Below are 25,551 nucleotides of genomic sequence, written 5' to 3'. Positions count from 1 at the left end.
TTTTAAGTACTTGTTCTCCTGGTGTCAAGGGAACTGCAGGGGAGTGTAGGTTGTAATTTCTTTCCTGTCTCTGTCTTGCTTGGGATAAACTTTTCTCCATACATTCTTGTACTTTGCGGTATTGTTGCTGCCGCTCTGTATCCCAGTCTGTATCTGGTGATGTTGTTTCTGCTGTTAAGACTCCCATGTCTAAATCAATAGGTAACTTGCCAGGTCTTGCTCTCATCAAGTTGGCCGGAGTGCAATTTGTACAGTTTACCGGTATATGATTATACAGATCTACCAGATCTGGCAACTTCTCTGGCCACTGGTTTCGTTCTTCCAGAAGTAAGGTCTTCAATAAGTCAATGACCACCTGGTTCATCTTCTCACACATGCCATTTGTCTGTGGATGGTGCGGCGTCATTCTGATTTTCTTGCAACCGTACATGTTACAGAACTCCTGGAACACTTCTGCCTCAAAGGCTGGACCTTGATCCGTGAGCACTTGTTCAGGGTATCCGTGCGGTCGACAAAAGTGTTGCTGAAACGCCTTGGCTGCTGTCTTCGCTGTTTGGTTGTCATGATCCATGCTGGATTAGGACATATAAAAAGCACAGGTAACCTTTTTTTTCCCTAAGCTGTGCTTAAGATTGGTTTTTGCCCCCGGTGGTCATTAGGATTATTGCACTGTGGTGTCGTTTGTTCTAAGTTTGCCCCCGGTGGTGATGAGCGTCATTGCACTCTTAGCCCTGACAGAGCTTGGTGGCAGCGATTCAGGAGGAGAGCTGCATTCTGGTGGTGGACTCTGTTGTCAGGAGCAAGTGCAACAGAGTAAAGCTAAGTTGTGTTTCCCCGTTTGTGTTTTCTCCTTAGTGTGTATTTGTACTGCGGTGGGGCCAGTGCCTGCGCCACCCAGCTCCCTAGCAAGGGATATGTGTAGGGTGTGCTAGGGCGACAGGTTCCTGATCGGCGCCCGGTGCGGAACCGGCATAGGGAACGTTAGGAGCGTTAGGGACACTGACTCAGGGGAGTGCAGGAGGTCTCCACGTCCCCTTTCCCTATCGCAGGGCCCACCGTTGTAACTGTTTCCCTTCCCTTTGTCTTGTTGTTTTAGTTACCGGCCTGCAGGCCGTGTCACACAGGACAATATCACGTGCCGCGTCCTGTTGTTCTAGTTACCGGCCTGCTGGTCGCGTCACACAGGACGGGTCCACGTGACATTGGTCTTTAACAGGTACGACTACCAAGAACCTTGAGTAATGGTCCATGATGGTCAAAGCATAAGTGTACCCATTCCTACTCGGAGTTAACTTCACGTAATCCAAGGCTACCAGTTCAAGCGACTGTTTTGTGATGATCGGCTATAATGGGGTTCGCTGGCTGTTTCGGTCTTTTCTGCGCAGGTTGCATGGGCCACATTCTCGGCACCACTTCTCAATAGAACTCCTCATGCCAACCCAGTAGAATCTTTCACGAAGTAGGACCTCCAACTTCTTCCAACCGAAGTGTCCTGCTCCATTGTAGTACGCCTCTAAGACCATTGGCGCAGCCGTCTTTGGGAGTACCACCTGCCAGACCAGTTCACGTGCGCGCGAGTTGATGTTCCTCTGACACAGTTTACCCTCGTAGATAAACAGCTTGCTTCTCTCCTTCCATAGTTGCTGTGCTTCCTGTGGGTCATCTGGACCAGGGTGTGCATCAGCTTCTGCCAGGCACTCCTTTACTAGGCGAACAGCTGGGTCACTGTCTTGTGTCTCTGCCCACTCATGATGGGGTAATGGATTCAACGCGTTACCTCTCATACGACAAAGCGCTTATTCCTCACTCCTTGGGAGCGCTGGGCTGCAACTGGATGGTGGAAGGCTGGTAACTCGATTTCTTCGAGTTGTTATGGATCTTCTCCCCCGTCTGATGAATTAGGCATCCTGGACAATGCATCTGCATTAGCGTTCTTATGTCCTGCTCTGTACTTGATGGTGAACTCGTAGTTGGACAGCCGGGCCATCCATCGCTGCTCAAGTGCCCCGAGCTTTGCCGTTTCAAGGTGGGTTAGCGGATTATTGTCCGTTAGATGGTAAACTTTGCAGAAGCCAAGTAGTGCTTGAAGTGCTCTGTTACCACCCAGACTATGGCAAAGAACTCCAGTTTGAAGGAACTGTAGTTGTCGGGGTTCCTCTCAGTGGGACGAAACTTCCTGCTGGCGTAGGCAATCACTCTCTCTCTGCCTTTCTGCACTTGTGACAGCACTGCTCCCAATCCCACGTTGCTAGCATCAGTTCAAAGTACAAATGTTTGGTCATAATCAGGGTAGGCCAGGACCTCATCTCCTGTGAGGGCCAATTTCAACTTGGTGAAGGACTCGTAAGTCCTTTTGTTCCACTCGAACGGAAAATTTTTGTTCTTGGCCTTCTTGGATTGGCCCACTAGAAGATCTTGCAGCGGTGCTGCTATCTTGGTGAAGTTCTTGATAAATCTTCGGTAGTAGCCTACTAACCCAAGAAATTGCCTCCCTTCATGGATAGTGCTAGGTCTTTTCCAGTCCCGGATAATGGTGACTTTGTCAGGATCGTGTGCCACACCTCTCGCGCTCACCGTATGGCCTAGGTACTGCACCTTGGGTTTCAAATAGTGACATTTGGACGGTTTTATTTTCAGGCCAAAGTTTGACAGGGCTTTGAATACCTCGGCTAGGTGCTTCAAATGGTCTTCGTTTTTGGTTTTGGAGAAGACGATGATGTCATCCAGGTACAGCAGAACGGTTTCAAAGTTTTTATGTCCAAGGCAGCATTCCATTAACCTCTGAAATGTTCCTGGTGCATTGCTGAGCCCGAACGGCATGTAGTTAAACTCGCAGAGGCCCATTGGTGTTGTAAACGCTGTCTTCTCTTTGTCTGCCTCTGCCACAGGAACCTGCCAATACCCACTGGTGAGATCTAAGGTAGAGAAATAATTAGCAGTTCTCAGTGCAGCTAGTGATTCCTCAATTCTAGGCAATGGGTACGCGTCTTTATGTGTAATGCTGTTAATCCGCCTGTAGTCTTCACATATTCTCATAGTACCGTCTTTCTTCTTAACGAGGACTAATGGAGCTGCCCAGGGGCTACAACTATCTCTGATTACCCCAGCCTCCTTCATCTCTCGTAACATACTCTTGGCACATTGGTAGTGTGCTGGGGGTACAGGCCGGTGTCTCTCTTTAATGGGTGGATGATCTCCGGTGGGGATATGATGTTGAACCCCTTTTGCCTGCCCAAAATCTAGAGGATGCTTGCTGAAGACCCATTCAAATTCTCGAGCCACCCAGTAAGCTTTTGGTGCGAAGGGGTGGAGTCAGTGCCTACGTGTAGTTGCTGACACCAATCCTCCTGCTGCCCTTCAGAGCCATTCTCTTCCACCTTGTCAGATGGAAGCAAGGGTTCTAGTGCCTCTATTGTATTGTTACTGACGGTGAACAATTTAGCAAGGGTGGCATACCGGGGTAACTGGACCTCTCTCTCCCCACAATTTAGGATGCGTATTGGTACTCTCCCCTTGCGGACATCAACTACCCCTCTGGCTGTCAGGATAGTGGGCCTACTATCAGAATACATGGGTTCTACCAGGGCTTGGTAATCTTGACCCCTTAGGCCTATTGCTGCCCGACACCAAATTAACATTTCACTTCTGGGAGGTACTGCAATGGGGAAAGAATCACACTGCCGACTTCTCCACCAGACAGCTCTACCTGTTGTCTCTGCATCAGGGCTCTGATCTCCTTTTACAGGACCCGTTGCTGACTGGAGCTGGCGGTCTCGGCTACCTGTCATAACAACACAATAATTTCTCCAAGACAATTTTCAATTACATTAGTGCCTAAAGTGATCATAGGATGGCATTCTCATTTGTCAATATCAACTATTATCAAACCTTGCGATTGAAATTCTACTCGGCCAATCTTGATGGTCACCTCTTTATATCCCATCTGAGGCAAGGGCTGGCAAAAATGGTAAGGTCTTTATCTGGGCTATGAGTAATGTCTAGTGTTGAGCGATACCATCCGATATCGTGAAATATCGGATCGGATTGGATCGGACCGATACCAAAAAAGTATCGGGTATCGCCAATGCAAGTCAATGGGACAGAAATATCGGAATTAAAAAAAACCCTTTCTTTCCTTGTAGGTTAATTCTACATGAAGAAAAACAACTAAGAATAATGTAGAATGTATTGGGGGAGGTGGAGGAGACATTAAAGGCATAGAGATTTAGCCCAATCAAATGGAATAGCAGGAATAAAAAATTTTTATAAGACGTTCGGAGTTACAAAGATATTGACTATGTTAACCTTTTTTTATATTTTGTCAGATATGTATGTTTCACTACTTCCATGCTCTTCACCTTCTTTTTTACTTCTCCCACACTTTCTCCTTCATGATCCTCAGCAGCAGCAGCATCTTTTTCATCAAATTCTTCTTCACCTTATTCATCTTCTTCTTCTTCACCTTCTTCCTATTATTCTTTTTTTTACATTCTTCATATTCTTCTTATTCAACTATTATTCTTCTTCATATTCTACTTCTTCATCTTCTTCCTATTCTTCTTCTTCATCTTATTCTTATTTGTGACAGTCATTCCTGTAGTTGTTATCTATAAAAGTTTGAAGATTACACCTTCCGTTCTGCCTGTCACAAAAGATTTACAACAGGATTTGTCCGCGTTCAGTTTGGCCTGCAGCAGCAGGCATTTTCCAGGGGCACCACGAGGAGGAACGGACTCACCCCCATACACTGCTTAGACTTCTTCTGCTTATAATTTAGATAATATCTTTTGCTCTGATTTTTAGTCTTATGCTTAATGTTCTTCTGCTTTTTGTTCTTCTGCTTCTTGGTCTTCTGTCTCTTGTTGTTCTGTATCTTGGTGGTTGTCTTCATGTTCTTTGTCCTCTTGGTCATCTTCTTCAGGGTCATCTTTTTGGTCTTCTTCGGGGTGGTCTTCCGGGTCGTCGTCTTCAAGGTCATCGTTTTCGTGGTCGTTGTCTTCTTCGGAGTAGTCTTTAGGGTCATCATCATCAGGGTCGTCATCAGGGAGATCCAGAGTGATAACCAAAAACCATTTCCAAAAGCTTGAACTTGGAAATGTAGCAGAAGGTACAAAAAGGCTGAGTAACTGCCGAGAACCAGCTGACGGTGCTGGAACCCGGATGGGTAGCAGAAGCTGCAAGAGCCAATGGAACTAGCGAGGACCAGCTGACGGTGCTGGAACCCGGACGGGCAGCAGAAGGAACAAGAGCCATTGGCACTACCGAGGACCAGGTGACGAACCTGGTTACTAAGCAGGAGGTACCTGTGCTAGAAAGCACTACCAAGGACCAGCAGACGTTGAAGGAGGCACCTAAGCCAAAGGCACTGCCGAGGACCAGCTGACGATGCTGGAAACCGGATGGGTAGCAGAAGGTACCCATGAAAAACAAAGTTGCAAGGCCGTGAGCCAGCCGCAGTTACCGAAACCCACAGTCCCAAAGATTGAGACAGAGAGATTCATTGCCAGAGAAAGTAAAAATAATCCCAAAATATTCTTTAACTACATAAATAGTAAGAAACTAAAAAATGATAGTGTTGGCCCCCTTAAAAATAGTCTGGGTGAAATGGTGGATGAGGATGAGGAAAAAGCCAATATGCTAAATGACTTTTTTTCAACAGTGTTTACACAAGAAAATCCCATGACGGATAACATGATCAGGGATAAAAATTCTCTGTTAAATGTCACCTGCTTAACCCAGCAGGAAGTACGGCGTCGTCGAAAAATCACTAAAATTGACAAATCCCCGGGCCCGGATGGGATACACCCCCGAGTACTGCAGGAATTAAGCACAGTCATAGATAGACCATTATTTTTAATCTTTAAAGATTCCATAATAACAGGGTCTGTACCACAGGATTGGCGTATAGCAAATGTGGTGCCAATATTCAAAAAGGGGACAAAAACTGAACTTGGAAATTATAGGCCAGTAAGTTTAACCTCAACTGTGGGTAAAATCCTGGAGGGTTTTCTAAGAGATACTATACTGGAGTATCTGGAGAAGAATAACCTCATGACCCAATATCAACATGGGTTTACGAGGGACCGTTCCTGTCAGACTAATCTGATAAGCTTTTATGAAGAGGTAAGTTCCGGACTGGACCAAGGGAATGCAGTGGATGTGGTGTACATGGACTTTTCAAAAGCTTTTGATACGGTGCCACACAAAAGGTTGATACATAAAATGAGAACAATGGGGATAGGGGAAAATATGTGTAGGTGGGTTAAGAGCTGGCTCAGGGATAGGAAACAAAGGGTGGTTATTAATGGAGCACACTCAGACTGGGTCACGGTTAGCAGTGGGGTACCACAGGGGTCAGTTTTGGGCCCGCTTCTTTTTAACATATTTATTAATGACCTTGTAGGGGGCATAGAGAGTAGAATTTCAATATTTGCAGATGACACTAAACTCTGCAGGGTAATCAATACAGAGGAGGACAATTTTATATTACAGAAGGATTTATGTAAACTAGAAGCTTGGGCTGATAAATGGCAAATGAGCTTTAATGGGGATAAATGTAAGGTCATGCACTTGGGTAGAACGAACAAGATGTATAATTATGTGCTTAATTGTAAAACACTGGGCAAAACAGTCACTGAAAAAGACCTGGGTGTATGGGTGGACGACAAACTCACATTTAGCGGCCAGTGTCAGGCAGCTGCTGCAAAGGCAAATAAAATAATGGGATGCATTAAAAGAGGCATAGATGCTCATGAGGAGAACATAATTTTACCTCTATATAAGTCACTAGTGCGACCACACTTAGAATACTGTGTACAGTTCTGGTCTCCGGTGTATAAGAAAGACATAGCTGAACTGGAGCGGGTGCAGAGAAGAGCGACCAAGGTTATTAGGGAACTAGGGGGTCTGCAATACCAAGACAGGTTATTACATTTGGGGTTATTTAGTTTGGAGAATCGAAGGCTTAGGGGTGATCTTATTACAATGTATAAATATATGCGGGGACAATACCAAGAGCTTTCTAATGATCTTTTTACTCTTAGACCTGTGACGGGGACAAGGGGGCATCCTCTACGTCTGGAGGAAAGAAGGTTTAAGCATACTCACAGACGCGGATTCTTTACTGTAAGAGCAGTGAGACTATGGAACTCTCTGCCATATGATGTTGTAATGAGTGATTCCCTACTAAAATTTAAGAAGGGACTGGATGCCTTTCTTGAAAAGTATAATATTACAGGGTATATACACTAGTTTCCTTAATATTGCGTTGATCCAGGGAGCAAGTCTGATTGCCGTATGTGGAGTCAGGAAGGAATTTTTTTCCCCAATGTGAAGCTTACTTGTTGCCACATGGGTTTTTTTTGCCTTCCTCTGGATCAACATGTTAGGGCAAGTTAGGATAGGATATGGGTTGAACTAGATGGACTTAAAGTCTCCCTTCAACCTTAATAACTATGTTACTATGTTACTATGTTACTAGAGGTGGTGCTTGTCCTATTGGCACTACGGAACCAGTCTTTGTTGCCAGATCCCGCAGCCCACATAGGAAGCCCATAAACTGCATGCACCATAGACTCGGCTAACCCGACCGCAACATGACAGGACAATGTATTGGTGGCAAAATGACGTCGACACTACCCGGAAACAGCAGGCATGCTGGAACCAGGCTGGGCAGGAGGGAGTACCCGTGCCAAAGACACTGCCGAGAACCAGCTGACGATTCTGGAACCCGGAGGGGCAGCAGAAGGAACAAGAGCCAATGGCACTACTGAGGACCAGCTGACGGTGCTGGAACCCGGTTACTAAGCAGGAGGTACCTGTGCTAGAAAGCACTACCAAGGACCAGCAGACGTTGCTGGAACTCGGATACCGAGAAGGAGGCACCTAAGCCAAAGGCACTGCCGAGAACCAGCTGACGGTACTGGAACCCGGATGGGTAGCAGAAGGTACCCATGAAAAACAAAGTTGCAAGGCCGCGAGCCGGCTGCAGTTACCGAAACCCACAGTCCTACAGGGGGTGCTTGTCCTATTGGCACTACGGAACAGCCTTTATTGCCAGATCCCGCAGCCCACATAGAAAGCACCTAAACTGCAGGCACCATAGACTTGGCTAACCCGACCGCAACACGACAGGACAACGTATTGTTGGCAAAGTGACGTTGACACTACCCGGAAACAGCAGGAGTGCTGGAACCAGGCTGGGCAGGAGGGAATACCCGTGCCAAAGACAATTCCGGGAAACAGCTGGCGGTGCTGGAACCCAGGGAAAATACTACAAACAGAGTGGAGACAGAGGCCTAATTGGAGCAAGTTTAAAATCTGTAGTTGTGTGAGTGTGGACAGAGCAGGAGAAATTGCCGGACACACAGCTGGGGATCAGATGACATTTCTTCACCCCAATAACACTGGAGCATATGTTGACTGTGCAGACAGCACTTCTGAGCAGCAACTGGCGATGTTGGAGCCCAGGGTCAATCAGGGTGTAGGCTGAGGCCTAATTTCATCAAGTTTAATATCGGTTGTAGACTACTACTGATATTAAACGTGCTCCAATTAGGCCTCTGCTCCACTCTGTCTCTAGTATTTACCCTTGCCTCCAACACCGCCAGTTGCTGCTGCACAATCAACACTTGTTCCTGTGTTACTGGGGTTCAGTAACGTCAGCTGATCCCCTGATGTGTGTCCGGCAATGTCTCCTGCTCTGTCCACATTCCCACTACTAGTAACATGTGCGTTTTCTATTACAAATCCATTGGATGCATTTTTTAAGCGTTTCCGCGGCAGAATCGCACATTTAAAAATGCTGCGGAAACGCTTAAAAATCGCATCGTGGGCACACAGCCTGAAGATGGATTCAGGAGATTGCAGGGGAGATCACACTGCCACCAATGAATCTCTTTCACTCAGGTATGCAGAGGGGCTTGGAGAACCGCTCTGCATGCCACATCTGAGGTAAAGATGGCGTGCAGGGCGGTGAGCCCTATTTTAGGTTAACCCCTTTGGCGCTGATTGGCTGGAAACTATTGTTCAGCTAATCAGTGCCATAGGGGTTAATCTGGTGAGGTGACGTGGTGATTACCCCACTCACTGTGAATGCTGTGATTGGTGCTGCGTCACACAGCACGGATCACAGCATGTCACATGTTTGTTTGTTTTTTACTTTATTGTGACAGTGCTGTGATTGGCTGACCAGAATTGACCAGTCAATCACAGAAATCGTCGCTGTGGGGGGGTCGGTGCAGCCCGCGGGGCGATGTGCTGGGATGGTCTGCTGTCAGAGACAGCAGCCATCGGAACCCAATCACCACGTGATGCCGCACGGTGACCGGAAAATGGCGGTGCTGTACTAGTACTGCGGCTGGCACAAATGCAGTTAGCGCAGCGCAGTACTAGTATGGCGCATGTCGTGAAGGGGTTAATCTTGGATCCATGACTAAGTCCATGTAGGTTGAAACACGTAGGATTCGTTCCCTGCACTGGGATTGCTCACTTCTGTATGCCTGTGCTTTTTAACATGATGGCTAAATAAACGTCAAGTTTTAAGATTCATATCTCCTTTTTGAAACAGTATGACCACAGTACAAGTAACCATCCAGCAGATCGGTGGAGGTTCTGGGTGTCGGCCCTTTGCCGATCCAATATTGATGACCTGTTCTAAAGATCAATATGATATATCCAGACAACCCCTTTACTTGTTCTGCCCAAATCATTGGGAAATAAAACTTCAATGTAACCAAAACTTCCTCGTGATTATCTCCGTGAATTCCGAGTGACCATCTCCCTAATAACAAATCTTCTGTTCCTACAGTTTGGAGTCAGAAAAAGCCACAGAACATAATTTTGTCTACGTAAACTACACAGGACTCGTAAATTACCAAAAAGCTTTTAGATTGACAGCGATGTGCAGGTTCTCAATCTACTATTTCCCTTTTGATCAGCACAATTGCACTTTGAGCTTTCAAAGCCAACTCCACGCAGGTAAGTTATGGTCTATGTCTTCAGTAGGTCCATCGAAACATGTATTTCTGCTCTTATCTGCCCAACCAAACAAATGGTTGCTGGGGTATTATAGACATTTGTATATGTTCGAGGTTTACGGAGCGGTGGGATCTGTTTTTTTAAGGATGAAATCTTGTGACGATACAGCTACAAAATTAGGAAATTGGATTTTTATGTGAGTCGTGCATATTTTCTTTTGTTTCTAGTCGAACATATAAATGTGTCCATGTGGAGAAAATGGGAGGATATAAGAGCGGATATGCCAAAGTTTTACAAGGCCGGAGAATGGGAACTTCTCAGTATCGATTTCAGTTACGTACTAGTAGATAACCATTGGGACAAGTTTGGTTTGCTAGAAGTCTATGTGAGTTGACTCTAATGGTTTCTCGTTTATTTACTCTCTGGGCAACAATGTGCAAAAGTCTTCAATACCCTACATTTTTTGGATTACTGTTGTGTTTGTAAATTTTTTAGATTGCATTAATTTCCATACATTTACGTATAGCTGTTGCTATAGGAATTCTTCTGAAAAATAAAATATTAAAGTCATATATTGACTTTCCTTGCCCTGGAACAAAGATTAATTTGTTGCCCATGTATCTAAATAGCTTTTGTCAGACAGCGTTCTGTGCGCTATGATAGCATATTGGCATGCTTTACAGTAAACCATTTTTAGACATTTTGTCAAATGTTATGCCAGGAAACGTTCACAGGAAAAGAGCACAGTCCCTAATTAATAGAATTAATTTTTACACAGATCAACTTCAGGAGACATCCAATATACTATGTTGTGAATCTCATTATCCCCAGCGCGTTTCTCATCATCATGGATATCATCGGCTTCTTCCTCCCTCCACAAAGTGGAGAAAGGATTTCTTTCAAGATCACCCTCCTCTTGGGCTATTCAGTCTTCCTCATCATAGTTTCAGAAACTTTGCCTGTCTCACCACAAGGAACTTCAGTAATAGGTATCACCAACATAAAAAAAACTTGCTTACCCCACAATTTCAAGTATCTCTCTGTAAATCTGTGCCGATTTGTGCCTCCTCCTATTATTTCCCTGGGACTTTTGGTGCTGCTCTATACGGGAGCTATGGGGTTACTTTTTGGTCTAGGTTTGGATGACTCCTTGCTGAGAAACCTGAGCAAGACAGTCAGCTATTTAAAGGGACTCAAGTAAAGACGCTTGGTGCTCCATGGCAGGGCCAAACATTTAAATTCACCTTCATACCTGTTTGTTTTCCTGCTATCTCCTCTCCTTCCTTCTCTAGCTCTATGAAATCAGAGCTGTCAACCAAATAAGGAGGTGGTAAAGATAACAGGAAGAAAACAATTGGCAATGTGAATTTACAAGATTGACCCCGCCATGAAGCACCAAGCGGTGGGACTAATTTAAAACAGTCATCTTGTGGTCACAGAGTCTCTTTAAACTCCTGAAGTTCTGACTCCACTGCCAGTAAATAGCACTGCTACTGGTGTACTCCTGTATGTTGTTCCAATTATTCAGTTCTTTGATCTTGGCTTGACTTTTGACTACCCGAGAGTTTCACATTTATGTCTATGACGTGACCTCCTGGATCTAACCCAGCTACCTAACTATTCTCCTTGCTATCTTGCACCACAGAACAACAGCTGACTCTGTGGCCCTTGACTATTGGTCCCTGTATAAGTCTAGACCCCTGTAAAGGGGCTAAAAGGTGAGGATCAGGGCAAAATTTGGATTCTGAAAAACAGGGTAACTTGCGCCAAGCCTGTTCGTTGTAGCCATTTTGAAACTGCAGGGTTACAACGAACAGTTCTCGCATAACACTGCACTCCATCACTTTTAGAGAAAGTTCAACTAAAAATGTAGAAAAAGGTATGAAATTCAGAAAAAAAATTTAGGAATGATGAAGGACTAGAGTCTCTTAGAAATTATCACCCTGAAAAATTACACAGAGGAAAACTAAGTAGTAACAGTAAATGGTTACAGCCATTTCAACTTTGCATAAATCAATAGTGGAAACTAATATAAAAATTTTTGCAATATTTCCTTTCAGGGAAATCATCATTTTCCTCACTTATAAGCCACTTTTTCTACCTCTCCTCCTGCCTCCTGAATTCATTGTTCACTCTCAAAAATAACTAAAATCTGGTCTACCAGTTCATGGAGATATGGCCAGGTTCACATAGTGTTAACGCTACTCTATTTTCTGATCGCGTTATGCGATCACGCTAGCGCAGATGCTCCATCTGCGCTAGCAGTGACGGACCCTCAAACGCTGCAGACCGCATCCGAGGGTCCGACACAGAATGACGGCACATTGCTAACGCATGCCGATTAGGACATGCGTTAACGATGCGCTACATTATGGTTGTCTATGGGGGCGTTAACGCATCCGTTACATAGCGTTAGTGCCTCTGTGTAATGGATGTGTTAAACGCAGCCCCCTAACGCAATATGAACCCAGCCTTAGAGTGCAGCTGAAGTTTTCGAAGAAAGAGTGAGAGCAGAAAGAGAGAGAGCGACAAAGACACCAATACCTTACTGCTGCTTTCTAGTGTCTGCTTTATCTCATCCCAGTGATGGATTCACAGCTACACTCCTCAGTGCTACTGATTCTGAACTTGTGTTACATAGAGAAAGGAGAGCAGGAATCTCTCATGTCTGTGTGCTGTGTATGGGAAACACCTTTAGCATCTAGTCTCCTACCCACTAACTCAGAGAGAAATAAAATTTAGAAAAGCGTCTGAAGAGGGGAAAACTGGTAAAACACACAAGAAGCAGTTCATGTAATTGTCAGAAACAGTGTTATTCAGAATTCATATTCTTAAAAGTCACTTTAGATGAGATGAATGCTTCAAGGTCTTTTGTATAGTATTAATTAGCGAACCCGAACAGTAAAGTTCGGCGTCCGTACCAAACACCTACTGTTCAGGCTCAGACACCAAACATGGACTTCACCAGAAAGTCCGTGTTACTGTTCTGGTTCAGCTGCCCGAACACCGGGTGTTTGTTATGCTGTCATGTGCATGACAGCGTGACAAACATTGCTTCTGATCGGCGGGGAAATCCTCCCCACTGGTCAGAGAGCCGCGGTTCCCACACTGTCAAAAGACAGCGGGAGCGTGCAGCTGTATTTTTATCTTCGGTCACTGGTGTGAGCTGATGAGACTACAGCTCCCATCATCTGACATCTGCTACCGCTAATTACAGTAAGAGCAGGAGTGGTAGATGGGAGTATTCATTAGCCGGCTCCTGTGCTGTAAATAAATGATTTAAAAAAAACAAAACGGCTTGGGTTCCCCTGTATTTTTGCTAACCAGCCAGACAAAACTCACAGCTGGGGGCTGCAACCCTTAGATGTCAGCTTCAGCAAGGCTAGTTAGCAAGAATAGAGAGGTCCCCACACTGTTTTTTTAAATTATTTAAATAAATAATTTGAAAAAATGGTGTGGGGTTCCCCCATTTTTGACAACCAACCTTGCTAAAACAGACAGCTAGGGGCTGTTATTCTCAGGTTGGTAAGGGGCCATGGATATTGCCCCCCCAGCCTAAAAATAGCAGCCTGCAACTGCCCAGAAAAGGCACATCTATTAGATGCACCGATTCTGGTGTTTTGCCCAGCTCTTCCCACTTGCTCTGTAGCTGTGGCAAGTGGGGTAATATTTGTGGGGGTTGATGTCACCTTTTTATTGTCAGGTGACATCAAGCCCACAGCTTAGTAATGGAGAGACGTCTATAAGACACCCATCCATTACTAATCCTATAGTTGTATTGTTTGTAAATGAAGACACAGCCAGAATAAAGTCCTTTATTTCAAATAAAACTAAACAGTGTTCCATTTTTATTTAAACGCCTAATCCCAGTGAAGCCCTCGATCTTCTGTAATAAAAGTAAAATAAAAAACAACAATATACTATACCTGTCCATCATTCTGTCCCAAGCCATAATCCATATCTGGGGGATAAACAGTTTTCAACCTGGATGGTGCCAAGATGCATCCGTCCAGGATGAAAACCACTGGTGACTGAACTGCTGCGAGCGCAGCCTCAGAGACCGGTGGTGACATCATTGAGGTTACGGCTGGTTACTGAGCCTCCATTCCCAGCCGGGCTGAACTGCGGTGACCTCGGTGAGATCCCCGCTAGCAAGGTGAGAAAAATTCTCATCTCAATGACGTCACCACCGTCCAGGTTGAAAACTGTTTATCCCCAGATATGGGTTACGGTGAGGGACAGAATGACGGACAGGTATGGTATATTGTTGTGTTTTTTATTTTACTTTTTTTTTTTACAGGAGATCGAGGGCTTAGTTGGGATTAGACGTTTAAATAAAAATGGAAAACTGTGTTTAGTCTTATTTGAAATATAGGACTTTATTCTGGCTGTGTCTTTATTTACAAACAATACAACTAAGGCTATGTGCACATGTAGATTTTGGTCCTGCGGATTTTTCCGCGTGGATTTGTAAAAATCCGCAGGTAAAATCTCAGGTCAAAAGACCTGCGGATTAGCCTGCGATTTAGCCCTGCGGTTTCACACCTCTACAATGGAGAAGGTGTGAAACCACAGCGGAATCCGCACAAAGAATTGACATGCTGCGGATTTGAACCTGAAACAAATCCGAGTGGAAAAATGAGCAGCATGTGCACAGCATTTTTTAGGTTACCATTGAAAACAATGGTACTGTACAACGCACCTAAATCTGCTGCGGACCCACAGAGCCTGAAACGCTGTGGATCCGCAGCGGAATCCGCACCATGTGCACATAGCCTTAGGGATTAGTAATGGATGGGTGTTTTATAGATTTATCTCCATTACTAAGCCGTGGGCTTGATGTCACTGGACAATACAAAGGTGACATCAACCCCCACAAATATTGCCCCACTTGCCACCACTACAGGGCAAGTGGTAAGAGCTGGGCAAAACACCAGAATCGGTGCATCTAATAGATGTGCCTTTTCTGGGCAGTTGCAGGCTGCTATTTTTAGGCTGGGGGGGCAATATCCATGGCCCCTTACCAACCTGAGAATACCAGCCCCCAGCTGTCTGCTTTAGCAAGGTTGGTTGTCAAAAATGGGGGGACCCCACACCATTTTTTCAAATTATTTATTTAAATAATTTAAAAAAACAGTGTGGGGACCTCTCTATTCTTGCTAACTAGCCTTGCTGAAGCTGACATCTGAGGGTTGCAGCCCCCAGCTGTGAGTTTTGTCTGGCTGGTTAGCAAAAATACAGGGGAACCCAAGTCGTTTTTTTTTTTTAAATCATTTATTTACAGCACAGGAGCCGGCTAATGAATACTTCCATCCGCCACTCCTGCTCTCACTGTAATTAGCGGTAGCAGATGTCAGATGATGGGAGCTGTAGTCTCATCAGCTGCAGGGCCGGCGTTAGGGGCAGGCAGACCAGGCAGCTGCCTAGGGCCCCCGCTCCTCCAGGGGCCCCCAGCCAGCGGCACATCACACAGCCACTATGGGACCCCTGTGAGGCAGGGAGGCCCGCCTGCCCCCAGCGCCGACTCCTGCCGCCGCATTGAAGGAGGCAGTGATGGAGGAGAGAGCATCAGCTGACGCTCCCTCTCCCATCATTCCCCACTCTGCCTCGTACACAGCGGGGGCATGATGACATCATCGCACTCTCACTGTGTGCCAGACAGAGCAGGAGGAGACAGGAGCAGCCAGCAGCGCAGGCACGAGGAGAAGGTGAGGAGAGTTTTTTTTTTTTTTTAAATCAGTGTGAGTACTGGACTGTGGAGCCACTCTGGGGGGACTATATACCATGCTCGGCTGTATCATACCATGCTGGGGGGGCTATATAACATGCTGGGTTGTATTACACCATTCTGGGGGGCTATATACCATGCTGGGCTGTGTCATACCATGCTGGGGGGCTATATACCATGCTGGGCTGTATCATACCATGCTGGGGGGCTATATACCATGCTGGGCTGTATTTCACAATTCTGGGGGGCTATATACCGTGCTCGGCTGTATCATACCATGCTGGGGGGCTATATACCATGCTGGGCTGTATTACCCCATTCGGGGGGGCTATATGCCATGCTGGGCTGTATTATACCATTCTGGGCGTGCTATATACCATGCTGGGGGGCTATATACCATGCTGGGCTGTATTATACCATTATGAGGGGCTATGTACCATGCTGGGCTGTATTATACCATGCTGGGCTGTATTATACCATTCTGGGGGGCTATATACCATGCTGGGCTGTATTATACCATGCTGGGCTGTATTACACCATGCTGGGGGGGCTATATACCATGCTGGGATGTATTATACCATACTGGGCTGTATTATTCCATTCTGGGGGGCTATATACCATGCTGGGCTGTATTATACCATACTGGGCTGTATTATTCCATGCTGGGGGGACTATATACCATGCTGGGCTGAATTATACCATACTGGGCTGTATTATACCATTCTGGGGGGCTATATACAATGCTGGGCTGTATTATACCATGCTGGGCTGTATTACACCATTCTGGGAGGGCTATATACCATGCTGGGCTGTATTATACCATGCTGGGCTGTATTATACCATGCTGGGGTGGCTATATACCATGCTGGACTGTATTATACCATACTGGGCTGTATTATTCCATTCTGGGGGGCTATATACCATGCTGGGCTGTATTATATCATGCTGGGCTGTATTATACCATTCTGGGGGGGCTATATACCATGCTGGGCTGTATTATACCATTCTGGGGGGCTATATACCATGCTGGGCTGTATTAGACCATGCTGGGCTGTATTATACCATTCTGGGGGGGCTATATACCATGCTGGGCTGTATTATGCCATGCTGGGCTGTATTCTACCATGCTGGGCTGTATTCTACCATGCTGGGCTGTATTATACAGAACACCATGGTATACAGCCTGTATACCATGGTGGGCTGTATTATACCATGGTGGGCTGGGCTGTATACCATGGTGGGCTGGGCTGTATACCATGTGGTGCTGGGTTATATACCATGTGGTGCTGGGCTATAGACTGTGCGGCTGTGTTATATACCATGGGGGGTACATTTTACATTACAGTCATATGTTAAAGTTTGGGCACCCCTATTAATGTTAACCTTTTTTCTTTATAACAATTTTGGTTTTTGCAACAGCTATTTCAGTTTCATATATCTAATAACTGATGGACTCAGTTATATTTCTGGATTCAAATGAGGTTTATTGTACTAACAGAAAATGTGCAATCTGCATTTTAACAAAATTTGACCAGTGCAAAAGTATGGGCACCCTTATCATTTTCTTGATTTGAACACTCCTAACTACTTTTTACTGACTTCCTGAAGCACTAAATTGGTTTTGTAACCTCATTGAGCTTTGAACTTCATAGCCAGGTGTATCAAATCATGAGAAAATGTATTTAAGGTGGCCACTTGCAAGTAGTTCTCCTATTTGATTCTCTTATGAAGAGTGGCATCATGGGCTCCTCAAAACAACTCTCAAATGATCTGAAAACAAAGATTATTCAACATAGCTTTTCAGGGGAAGGATACAAAAAGTTGTCTCAGAGATTTAACCTGTCAGTTTCCACTGTGAGGAACATAGTAAGGAAATGGAAGAACACAGGTACAGTTCTTGTTAAGCCCAGAAGTGGCAGGCCAAGAAAAATATCAGAAAGGCAGAGAAGAAGAATGGTGAGAACAGTCAAGGACAATCCACAGACCACCTCCAAAGACCTGCAGCATCATCTTGCTGCAGATGGTGTCACTGTGCATCGGTCAACAATACAGCGCACTTTGCACAAGGAGAAGCTGTATGGGAGAGTGATGCAAAAGAAGCCGTTTCTGCAAGCACGCCACAAACAGAGTCGCCTGAGGTATGCAAAAGCACATGTTTGTTGTTTGGCCATACAAAAAGGCGTTATGCATGGAGGCTAAAAAACACAGCATTCCAAGAAAAACACTTGCTACCCACAGTAAAATTTGGTGGAGGTTCCACCATGCTTTGGGGCTGTGTGGCCAATGCCGGCACCGGGAATCTTGTTAAAGTTGAGGGTCGCATGGATTCAACTCAGTATCAGCAGATTCTTGACAATAATGTGCAAGAATCAGTGACGAAGTTGAAGTTATGCAGGGGATGGATATTTCAGCAAGACAATGATCCAAAACACCGCTCCAAATCTACTCAGGCATTCTTGCAGAGGAACAGTTACAATGTTCTGGAATGATCATCCCAGTCCCCAGACCTGAATATCATTGAACATCTGTGGGATGATTTGAAGCGGGCTGTCCATGCTCGGCGACCATCAAACTTAACTGAACAGGAATTGTTTTGTAAACAGGAATGGTCACAAATACCTTCATCCAGGATCCAGGAACTCATTAATAGCTACAGGAAGCGACTAGAGGCTGTTATTTTTGCAAAAGGAGGATCTACGAAATATTAATGTCACTTTTATGTTGAGGTGCCCATACTTTTGCACCGGTCAAATTTTGTTAAAATGCAGATTGCACATTTTTCTGTTAGTACAATAAACCTCATTTGAATCCAGAAATATAACTGAGTCCATCAGTTATTGGATATATGAAACTGAAATAGCTGTTGCAAAAAACAAAATTGTTAGAAAGAAAAAATGTTAACATTAATAGGGGTGCCCAAGCTTTAACATATGACTGTATATTCTATAGGGGAAGGCTGTGTTATATAATATGGGGGGCTACATTGTATTCTATGGGGAGGTGGGCTGTATGATATTCTATTTGGGGCTACATTATATTCTATGGGGGGCTGTATTATATTTATTATATGCGATGGGGGCTGCATTATACTATATGAGGAGGGCTACATTTTATTCCATGGAGGGGCTACATTATACTATATAAGGGGCTGCATTATATCCTATGAGGGGGTTGCCATATATTTTATAGAGGGGCTGCATTATACTATATGGGGGGTGGGGCTGCATTATATTCTATGGGGGGTTACATTATATTCTGTGGAGTGGCTGCATTATACTCTGGTAGCTGCATTATACTATAAGAGGGGGGCTGCATTATATTATATGGGGGTTACATTATATTGTATAGCGGGGCTGCATTATACTCTGTGGGGTGGCTGCAATATGCTCTATTGGGTGGCTGCATTATGCTATATGTGGGCTGCATTATACTGTATCGAGGACTATGGGGAATACATTATATGAAGAACTATGGGGTACATTATGCTATGGGAAGTGAATTGTACTACATGGGTGACTATGGTGGTGCATTATACTATATGGAGAACTATGAGGAGTGTATTATACTATATGGAGGACTGAAGTGTATTATACTATATGGAGGACTATGGGGCAGATTATATTATATGGAGGATTATGGGGTGTAAACTGTAGATGTGTTGCTGATAACATGATACTGTATGGTGATCTGTTAGGGTGTGTGCACACGTTGTGGATTAGTTTGCGGCTTTTTCTGCAGAGAATCCATATCTCTTGGCAGAAACCGCAGGGGAAAACACATGCATTTTTCCTGTGGATTCCTTTTATGTGTACAGCGGATTTGATGCAGGTTCTAGTGCGGTTTGGCAGTGCTGATGAGAGAGAGAGAGATTGATTGATTTGTATGTCCCGGAACGTACACTGCAGCTGCGGTTCCGCAAAATAGAAGTAACATGCTGCGGAAAGTAAATCTGCGCAGAATTTTCTGCAGCATGTGCACGGCGGATTTGGTTTTCCATAGGTTTACATGGTACTGTAAACCGCATGGAAACTGATGCGGATCCGCAGGACCAAATCCGCTGCGGATCCACAGCAAAAACCGCAACGTGTGCACATACCCTTAGTGATCCATTAGTGATCGTTCTGTTCCCATCATTCTTTCTCAGACGGTGAAAAGAGGCCGGGAAACAAGTGCTGAACGACTTCTTCAATTTTGTTGATCACACTCATTTAGCGGCCTGAACTCAGTGCATGTAAATACAATCGAAATGCTTCTGTGTGATATGCAATATGTTAGCATTTGGGGCCCCATTTAAAATTTTGCCTAGGGCCCCACTTTGCCTAAAACCGGCCCTGATCAGCTGACACCAGTGACCGAAGGTAAAGCTTATACCTCCGATCACAGCTGAGCGCTCCCGCTGTCTTTTGACAGCGTGAGAACTGCGGCTCTCTAACTGGCGGGGGTGATTTCCCCGCCGATCAGAAGCAGTGTTTGCCACGCTGTCATGCACATTACAGAGCAGCAAGCACTGGATGTTCAGGCCCCCCCATTCAAATGAATGGGGTACGGGTACTGTTCTGGTACCCGAACCCAAACTTTTTGTAACTGTTCAGCCAAACCCGCCGGACTCAAACATCCAGGTGTCCGCCCATCTCTAGTATTAATCTTGCTTTTCAAGATTTTAGGATAGTTTTGATCCCCTGAGTTCCTATGATTCTCTAGAATACTTTCTTAAATTGGCTTTAACACCTTAAAGATGCATGGTATATCACATCCATAAGCGAGGTATGAAATAGTGTCAGGAACACATCAAAAGTTGTCTCATTCACACATCCCATTTTTCTGTGTACAAGAAAAATGGACTGATTATTCTGATCAGGTTCTTCTGATCAGAGTCTGATAAGAATTTGATCAGACTGAGGTACAAATGTCATCCAATTTTCTCATACATTTAGAAATCGAAAAAAAAAAACCTCCATCTTCTCCATTCTGACAGTCCGTGAAATATAAATGCACTTAGATGTTTTCCGAGTACAGTTCGAATTTTTCATGGACCCATTGATTTGCATTGCCAATTTTCATCCAAATTTTGGGTCAAAATCGGACATGTATCTGAGTATTCATAGACATGTAAATGGCCTCATAGACTATCACAGGTATGAGTGCTATCTGTGAAAAACACGAATAGAAGTCGTACGTGAAAACTGGACTTGTGAAAAGATCTAACTCTTCCAAACTTTGAGATGTTTGTAGAAGGCTTCTTCATATATTTTGTCATTTGCTTATTGTTGTACCTTTATCTTTACTTTTAGCTGTGTATTTCCTGGTCTGCATGGCTCTACTCGTCATCAGTTTGACAGAAAGTATTGTAATAGTTCGTTTAGTCAATAGGAAAAATATTCAGTCAAAGGTCCCCAAATGGTTGAAGAAACTGATTTTGGAAAAAATGACCACTTGGCTTCGCATGAAAGACAAGAGCCGGTATTTTCCACATAGTATCAACTCCTCTGATACATTGCAGGAGACGGAAACTACAAGTACTGGTAAGTTCCAATATATTTAGCTAATACGTAGTAACTAATTCACATTATATACAGCTTATGGGGATCATATTCCTTGAAATCTCATTCCTCGCACTGATTATGTTATGTGTTGTAACTTTTCTGAAGGCCAATCCGGGTTGGAGAATCAGTACTTATCCCTCCTGTATGAAGTTACTGTAAGGGGACGTTCACATAAGGATTTGCTGCAGACTTTTTCAGAGTATCTAAAGCAAAATCTGCTGCAAAATGTATCTGTTATATGTGGATTTTTTAGTGAATTTTCTACAAATTGCATAGAGTGAAATCTGCAAGATTTCTGCACGATTTCTGCACACAAATGGTCGATTTGTTAAAATATCATCCATTTAGATGAAGTCAATTGCTCGTGTGTATCAAAATCTTCAGTATGTTCTCGATAAATATAAATACTGTTCGTCTGGTCTTAATCTACAAGTCTACAGTCAATCTATGTGACTGCAGACTTGTGTAACCTCTCATCACACGCACTGCACTCTGTGAGGATTCTCTGGTGACGGAGCCAGGAGCAGGAGGTCATTTGACCGCAAGTATGTGACGCTCCCCAGAGGCCGTGAGGGTACTCGGTACCAGGCCCATTAACTTCAATGGGAAATGTCACAGTGGCAGTGACCCGGTCCGTGGCCTCAGGCGGCCATGTAAAAGGGATAGTGTTGAATGGGGATAGAGTTTATAAAATGATTCGTCACGCCACCTGTGGTTACTGGTCAGATTGATCGGTAGTCCTCTGGTGGTAGTTGGGATCCTCCTAGTGGAGCTGGGATGATGGCTGCCTGATCTTGTGGGGCTGCAGCCTGCTGGGGAGTTGCAGCTGCCTGAATTTTTGGCCTGAGAGCCGGTGGGACCTCTGCCTAGGGCAAAGCAGGAGTTGAGACCCGAACCAGGGGATGGCTTTCTGTAGTAGACGTGGCCACCTTGGACTTGGCCGGGACATAGACGGTGGGGGGGGCCACGTCTGCCGGGGGAACATAGGCCGTCTTGTTTTCATAGGCCGAGATGAACTCCTCCAGGATGCGGCGTACGTTGAGGGCGTACCAGCTGCACAGCCCCTCATGCCGGGTAAAGGTGACATAATCCCCCTGTAGAGATCACGGCCTGGGTGCCCCTTTCTGAGGTGGGCCTCTACATCCCGGCAGCTGACGAATAGATCCAAGATGCCCTGGGGGTCCTGGATAAACCCAAACCCCTTATCTAGATTAAAGTTGAGGACCTGTCCCCATCCTGCCGGGTCCCGCTTTCCATATCGCCCTGCGTGGGCCTGGCGCTTCCTTTCCAGATCCGGGTCCAGCACAGCCAATCTGCGCTGTTCCCGCTCCCGCTGCTCCTCTGCCAGCTTTCGGATCTGCTGCTGGCAGAAATCCTCAGCCAGGTCTTCGGGATGGCCTCTGCCGAGGGTGGACAGAGGTACTACTGCCAGTGGTTCAAGGGTCTCCCCCCTGTGGATAGTGCCCCGGTCCCAGGCCAAATCGATGACAATCTTCCCCGGGGGTTGGAGCAGAGGGGAGTTCGTTGGGACCTATCAGGGCTCCCCAAGACGCAGGGGCGGCGGCCATACCTGTCTCCTCCAGGTAGCTGGGGTCTACCGCATGTAAAGGGTGGAGGCCGGTGGTAGCAGCTGTGATCGGGGCTGCCAGGTCAGCGACCACAGCAGGCGTCAGTAATGGCGAAGCCGGTGCAGGAGCAGTGTCCAGTGGATCCAAGAACGGAACCTGCGCAGCCGCGTCAGGTCCGGGCAGACGCACAGCCTCTGCAGCGATGTCAGCAAAGGTGGAAGCGACAGCAGAGACCGGCGGCATTGTTGCAGGTACCGCGGGGGTAGTGGACGCTGCCAGCGATGAGGCCGCTGCAGCGGGAACAGGTACCGGTGGCATGGTGAGAGGCAATATGGGAGCTGCAGCTGCTGCACCCTGAGCGTCGCTGGGATTAAACATCTTCCCCCCTAGTTAACCTTTGCAGGGGTGCGACTCACCGTTTCCGTTGCTGCAGGTCATTGCTCCTGTAGGACTTTAGGCACGCACGGCATCCTGTCCGAATACTGTTTGTGATGCCAAAATGACGCGCCCCAGAGGCTGTGGGGGTACTCGGTACCTGGCCCGTTAACTTCAATGGGAAATGTTACAGTGGCAGTGAACCAGTCCGTGGCCTCAGGCGGTCATGTAAAAGGGGTAGTGTTGAATGGGGATAGAGTTTATAAAATGATTCGTCACGACACCTGTGGTTCCTGGTCAGAGTGACCAGCGCTGCAGTGTCGCTTCTCTGGGACCGATGTTGGGGCGCAGCGGAGTTATTGAAGCCCACCACATATAGGGCTGTAGTCCCAGGGCGGTGGTGATAAGTTGTGGATGATGAGATGGTGTGGAGCGGAGGATGTAGCAGAGCCGGGCGAGAGACGCAGGAAGAAAGTGGTGGACACAAGGGCAAGTAGTTCCAAAGGCTTTACTCACAGTCCTGGTGCACACAGAGGCCCACTTCGGTGCTGTGAGGGGTCCAGCCAACTTCCAGATAAGATGAAGTGCACCTTCCCAGCTCTCCCTGTCAGTGTGTTCCTTCCCTGGCCGTCTCCAAACTATACGCTGCTTAAACTCCTTCTTCCACTCCAGCGCTTCACAATTAGCGTTCTGGGCCAGCAGCTGCGAATCCTGTTTGGGCAACGCCTCACTGTTCCCGTGACTCTATATAGCTGCCTTTCCGGTCGGACTAACTGTGGAAGGGGCGATGGCCAATAAAGTTGTGGTAATAGCAGGTACGCAGGATGCAGTGACGAAACACGAGACAGAGGTAACTTTAAACGTTAACTTTTATAGATAAATGCCGTTAGGGCTATTTTAAGCAGCCAACAGAATAACAGTAGTTATCCTCGCAGGGAGCCAATACACATAAACAAGGATTGGGAGAACACAACTAATCTGGCAAAGACCGGTCACTATAGGGCCGCGGAATGGCCGACTACGGGTCCTTAGTCACTATGTATCACTTATCCGTCCTGACGTCCCTCGGCATCCTGTTCCACGGTGTGTTGGCGTCATAGCCACTGGGCCCAGCCGCTGAAGATCTGGCATAGTCTTTGGGCGTTCCGACGCCCGGGCGAAGCAGGGGCACAACAGGCCTGCGGAGAGTTCTTTGGCGGGATGTCCCCCAGCGGAGGCAGCGGGATACCGCCTGGGAGTGGGAGAGTGGAGGTCGCAACTCCCTGACAGGGACTGGCAGCGGCGGTGATAAGTAGCAGTTGATAGGCCACAGGCGCAGTCTGCGGCCGCACTGGAGATCTGCGGCGGGCGCAGGCCCAGTCCCTACCACAGACTGGAGCGGGGCGGTGGCAGCTGCAGGCGGCAAAGGAGGAGTCACCGCCGTGGTCGGGAGTGAAGCGGCGGTGGCTGCGGGCAGTAGCGAGTAGGCCGCAGCCGAGAGCTGGAGTGAGGCAGCAGTCTTCTTTTGTTGGTAAGCTCGGCGCCATCTCCCTGCGGTCCACCGAGAGTTTCCCTTCTGTCATTGTCCTCCTCCCAGGTAGCTGCTCGTGGCTCTCGCTCCCTGGCCCTCACCAAGTCTCCTCCTTCTTCTCTCCAGTTCTGCTGACTCACTCAGTCTGGCCCTCTCCACCCCTTTTATCTGGACTCCTCCCCCAACTGCCCTGTCAGTCTCAGCGGTCCATCCCCTAGCTCTGCTCCCTGGAAACAGATACCCCAGGAACCTAGAAGACGGTCCCCTTGGTTCCGGCCCAGGTACTCAGCGGAGGCCTCTCCTCCTACAAAGTAACCAAAGCTGTCAGCTTGCTAGTGGCACCTTGAAGAATGCGATCTAGGCTAGGGGCCATTCCCTTTGTGATCAGTCCGGTTCCTTCCTCCACCTGACGGCCTTCAGCGTGGAACGGGACCCATGGGATCACTTTCCAACCGTGTCCCTGGAAGAACAGATCTTTCCTCTGAAGAATCTGCTGTTTGTCCAAAACGTCTGGCAACTCGAGGCAGGAGCTGCTCCAGACCCGTCCTTCTCCTTCCCTCCCTCTGAGGGGACTCAACCTACTTCAGCCTAGGATTCTCCCTCCAAAACTATGCTCCGCCCACCTCCCAGCACTCTTCGTGTTCCAAGCAGGGAGCCATAGAGGGTGCTCTGCTACACTACTGGTGTGTGTGGGGTGTGGGTGTTGGAGTCTGGTCGGGTGTACACACCTTACCTGGTTGTGGGGTACCACACCTCTGGGTGAGGTGCAGTACCTCTGTAGCGACTGGACCCTCAGGGGTGCCACATTTGCAATATGCATAATCCTGGTCAGACTCCGACCTCACTCAA

At 46.5% G+C, this 25,551-nt stretch overlaps 1 protein-coding gene across 1 annotated transcript in view; it reads left to right on the top strand.

The window, feature by feature from the left end:
* Positions 1-21,530, top strand: part of LOC141098105 (5-hydroxytryptamine receptor 3A-like) — a 120,469-nt gene extending 98,939 nt beyond the window's left edge. Inside the window, exons 5-9 of the mRNA XM_073585674.1 lie at positions 9,809-9,978; positions 10,206-10,363; positions 10,757-10,967; positions 20,998-21,228; positions 21,355-21,530. Of these exons, the coding sequence (XP_073441775.1) occupies positions 9,809-9,978; positions 10,206-10,363; positions 10,757-10,967; positions 20,998-21,228; positions 21,355-21,530 (946 nt within the window). The remainder of the gene's footprint in view (positions 1-9,808; positions 9,979-10,205; positions 10,364-10,756; positions 10,968-20,997; positions 21,229-21,354) is intronic.
* Positions 21,531-25,551: the final 4,021 nt, after the last annotated feature.

This window comes from Dendrobates tinctorius, unplaced genomic scaffold, assembly GCF_039654945.1.
Source record: "Dendrobates tinctorius isolate UK_male_01 unplaced genomic scaffold, ASM3965494v1 ptg000086l, whole genome shotgun sequence".
Taxonomy (NCBI): domain Eukaryota; kingdom Metazoa; phylum Chordata; class Amphibia; order Anura; family Dendrobatidae; genus Dendrobates; species Dendrobates tinctorius.
Note: the sequence above shows the minus strand (reverse complement) of the source record. Positions and strands in the feature narration are given on the sequence as shown.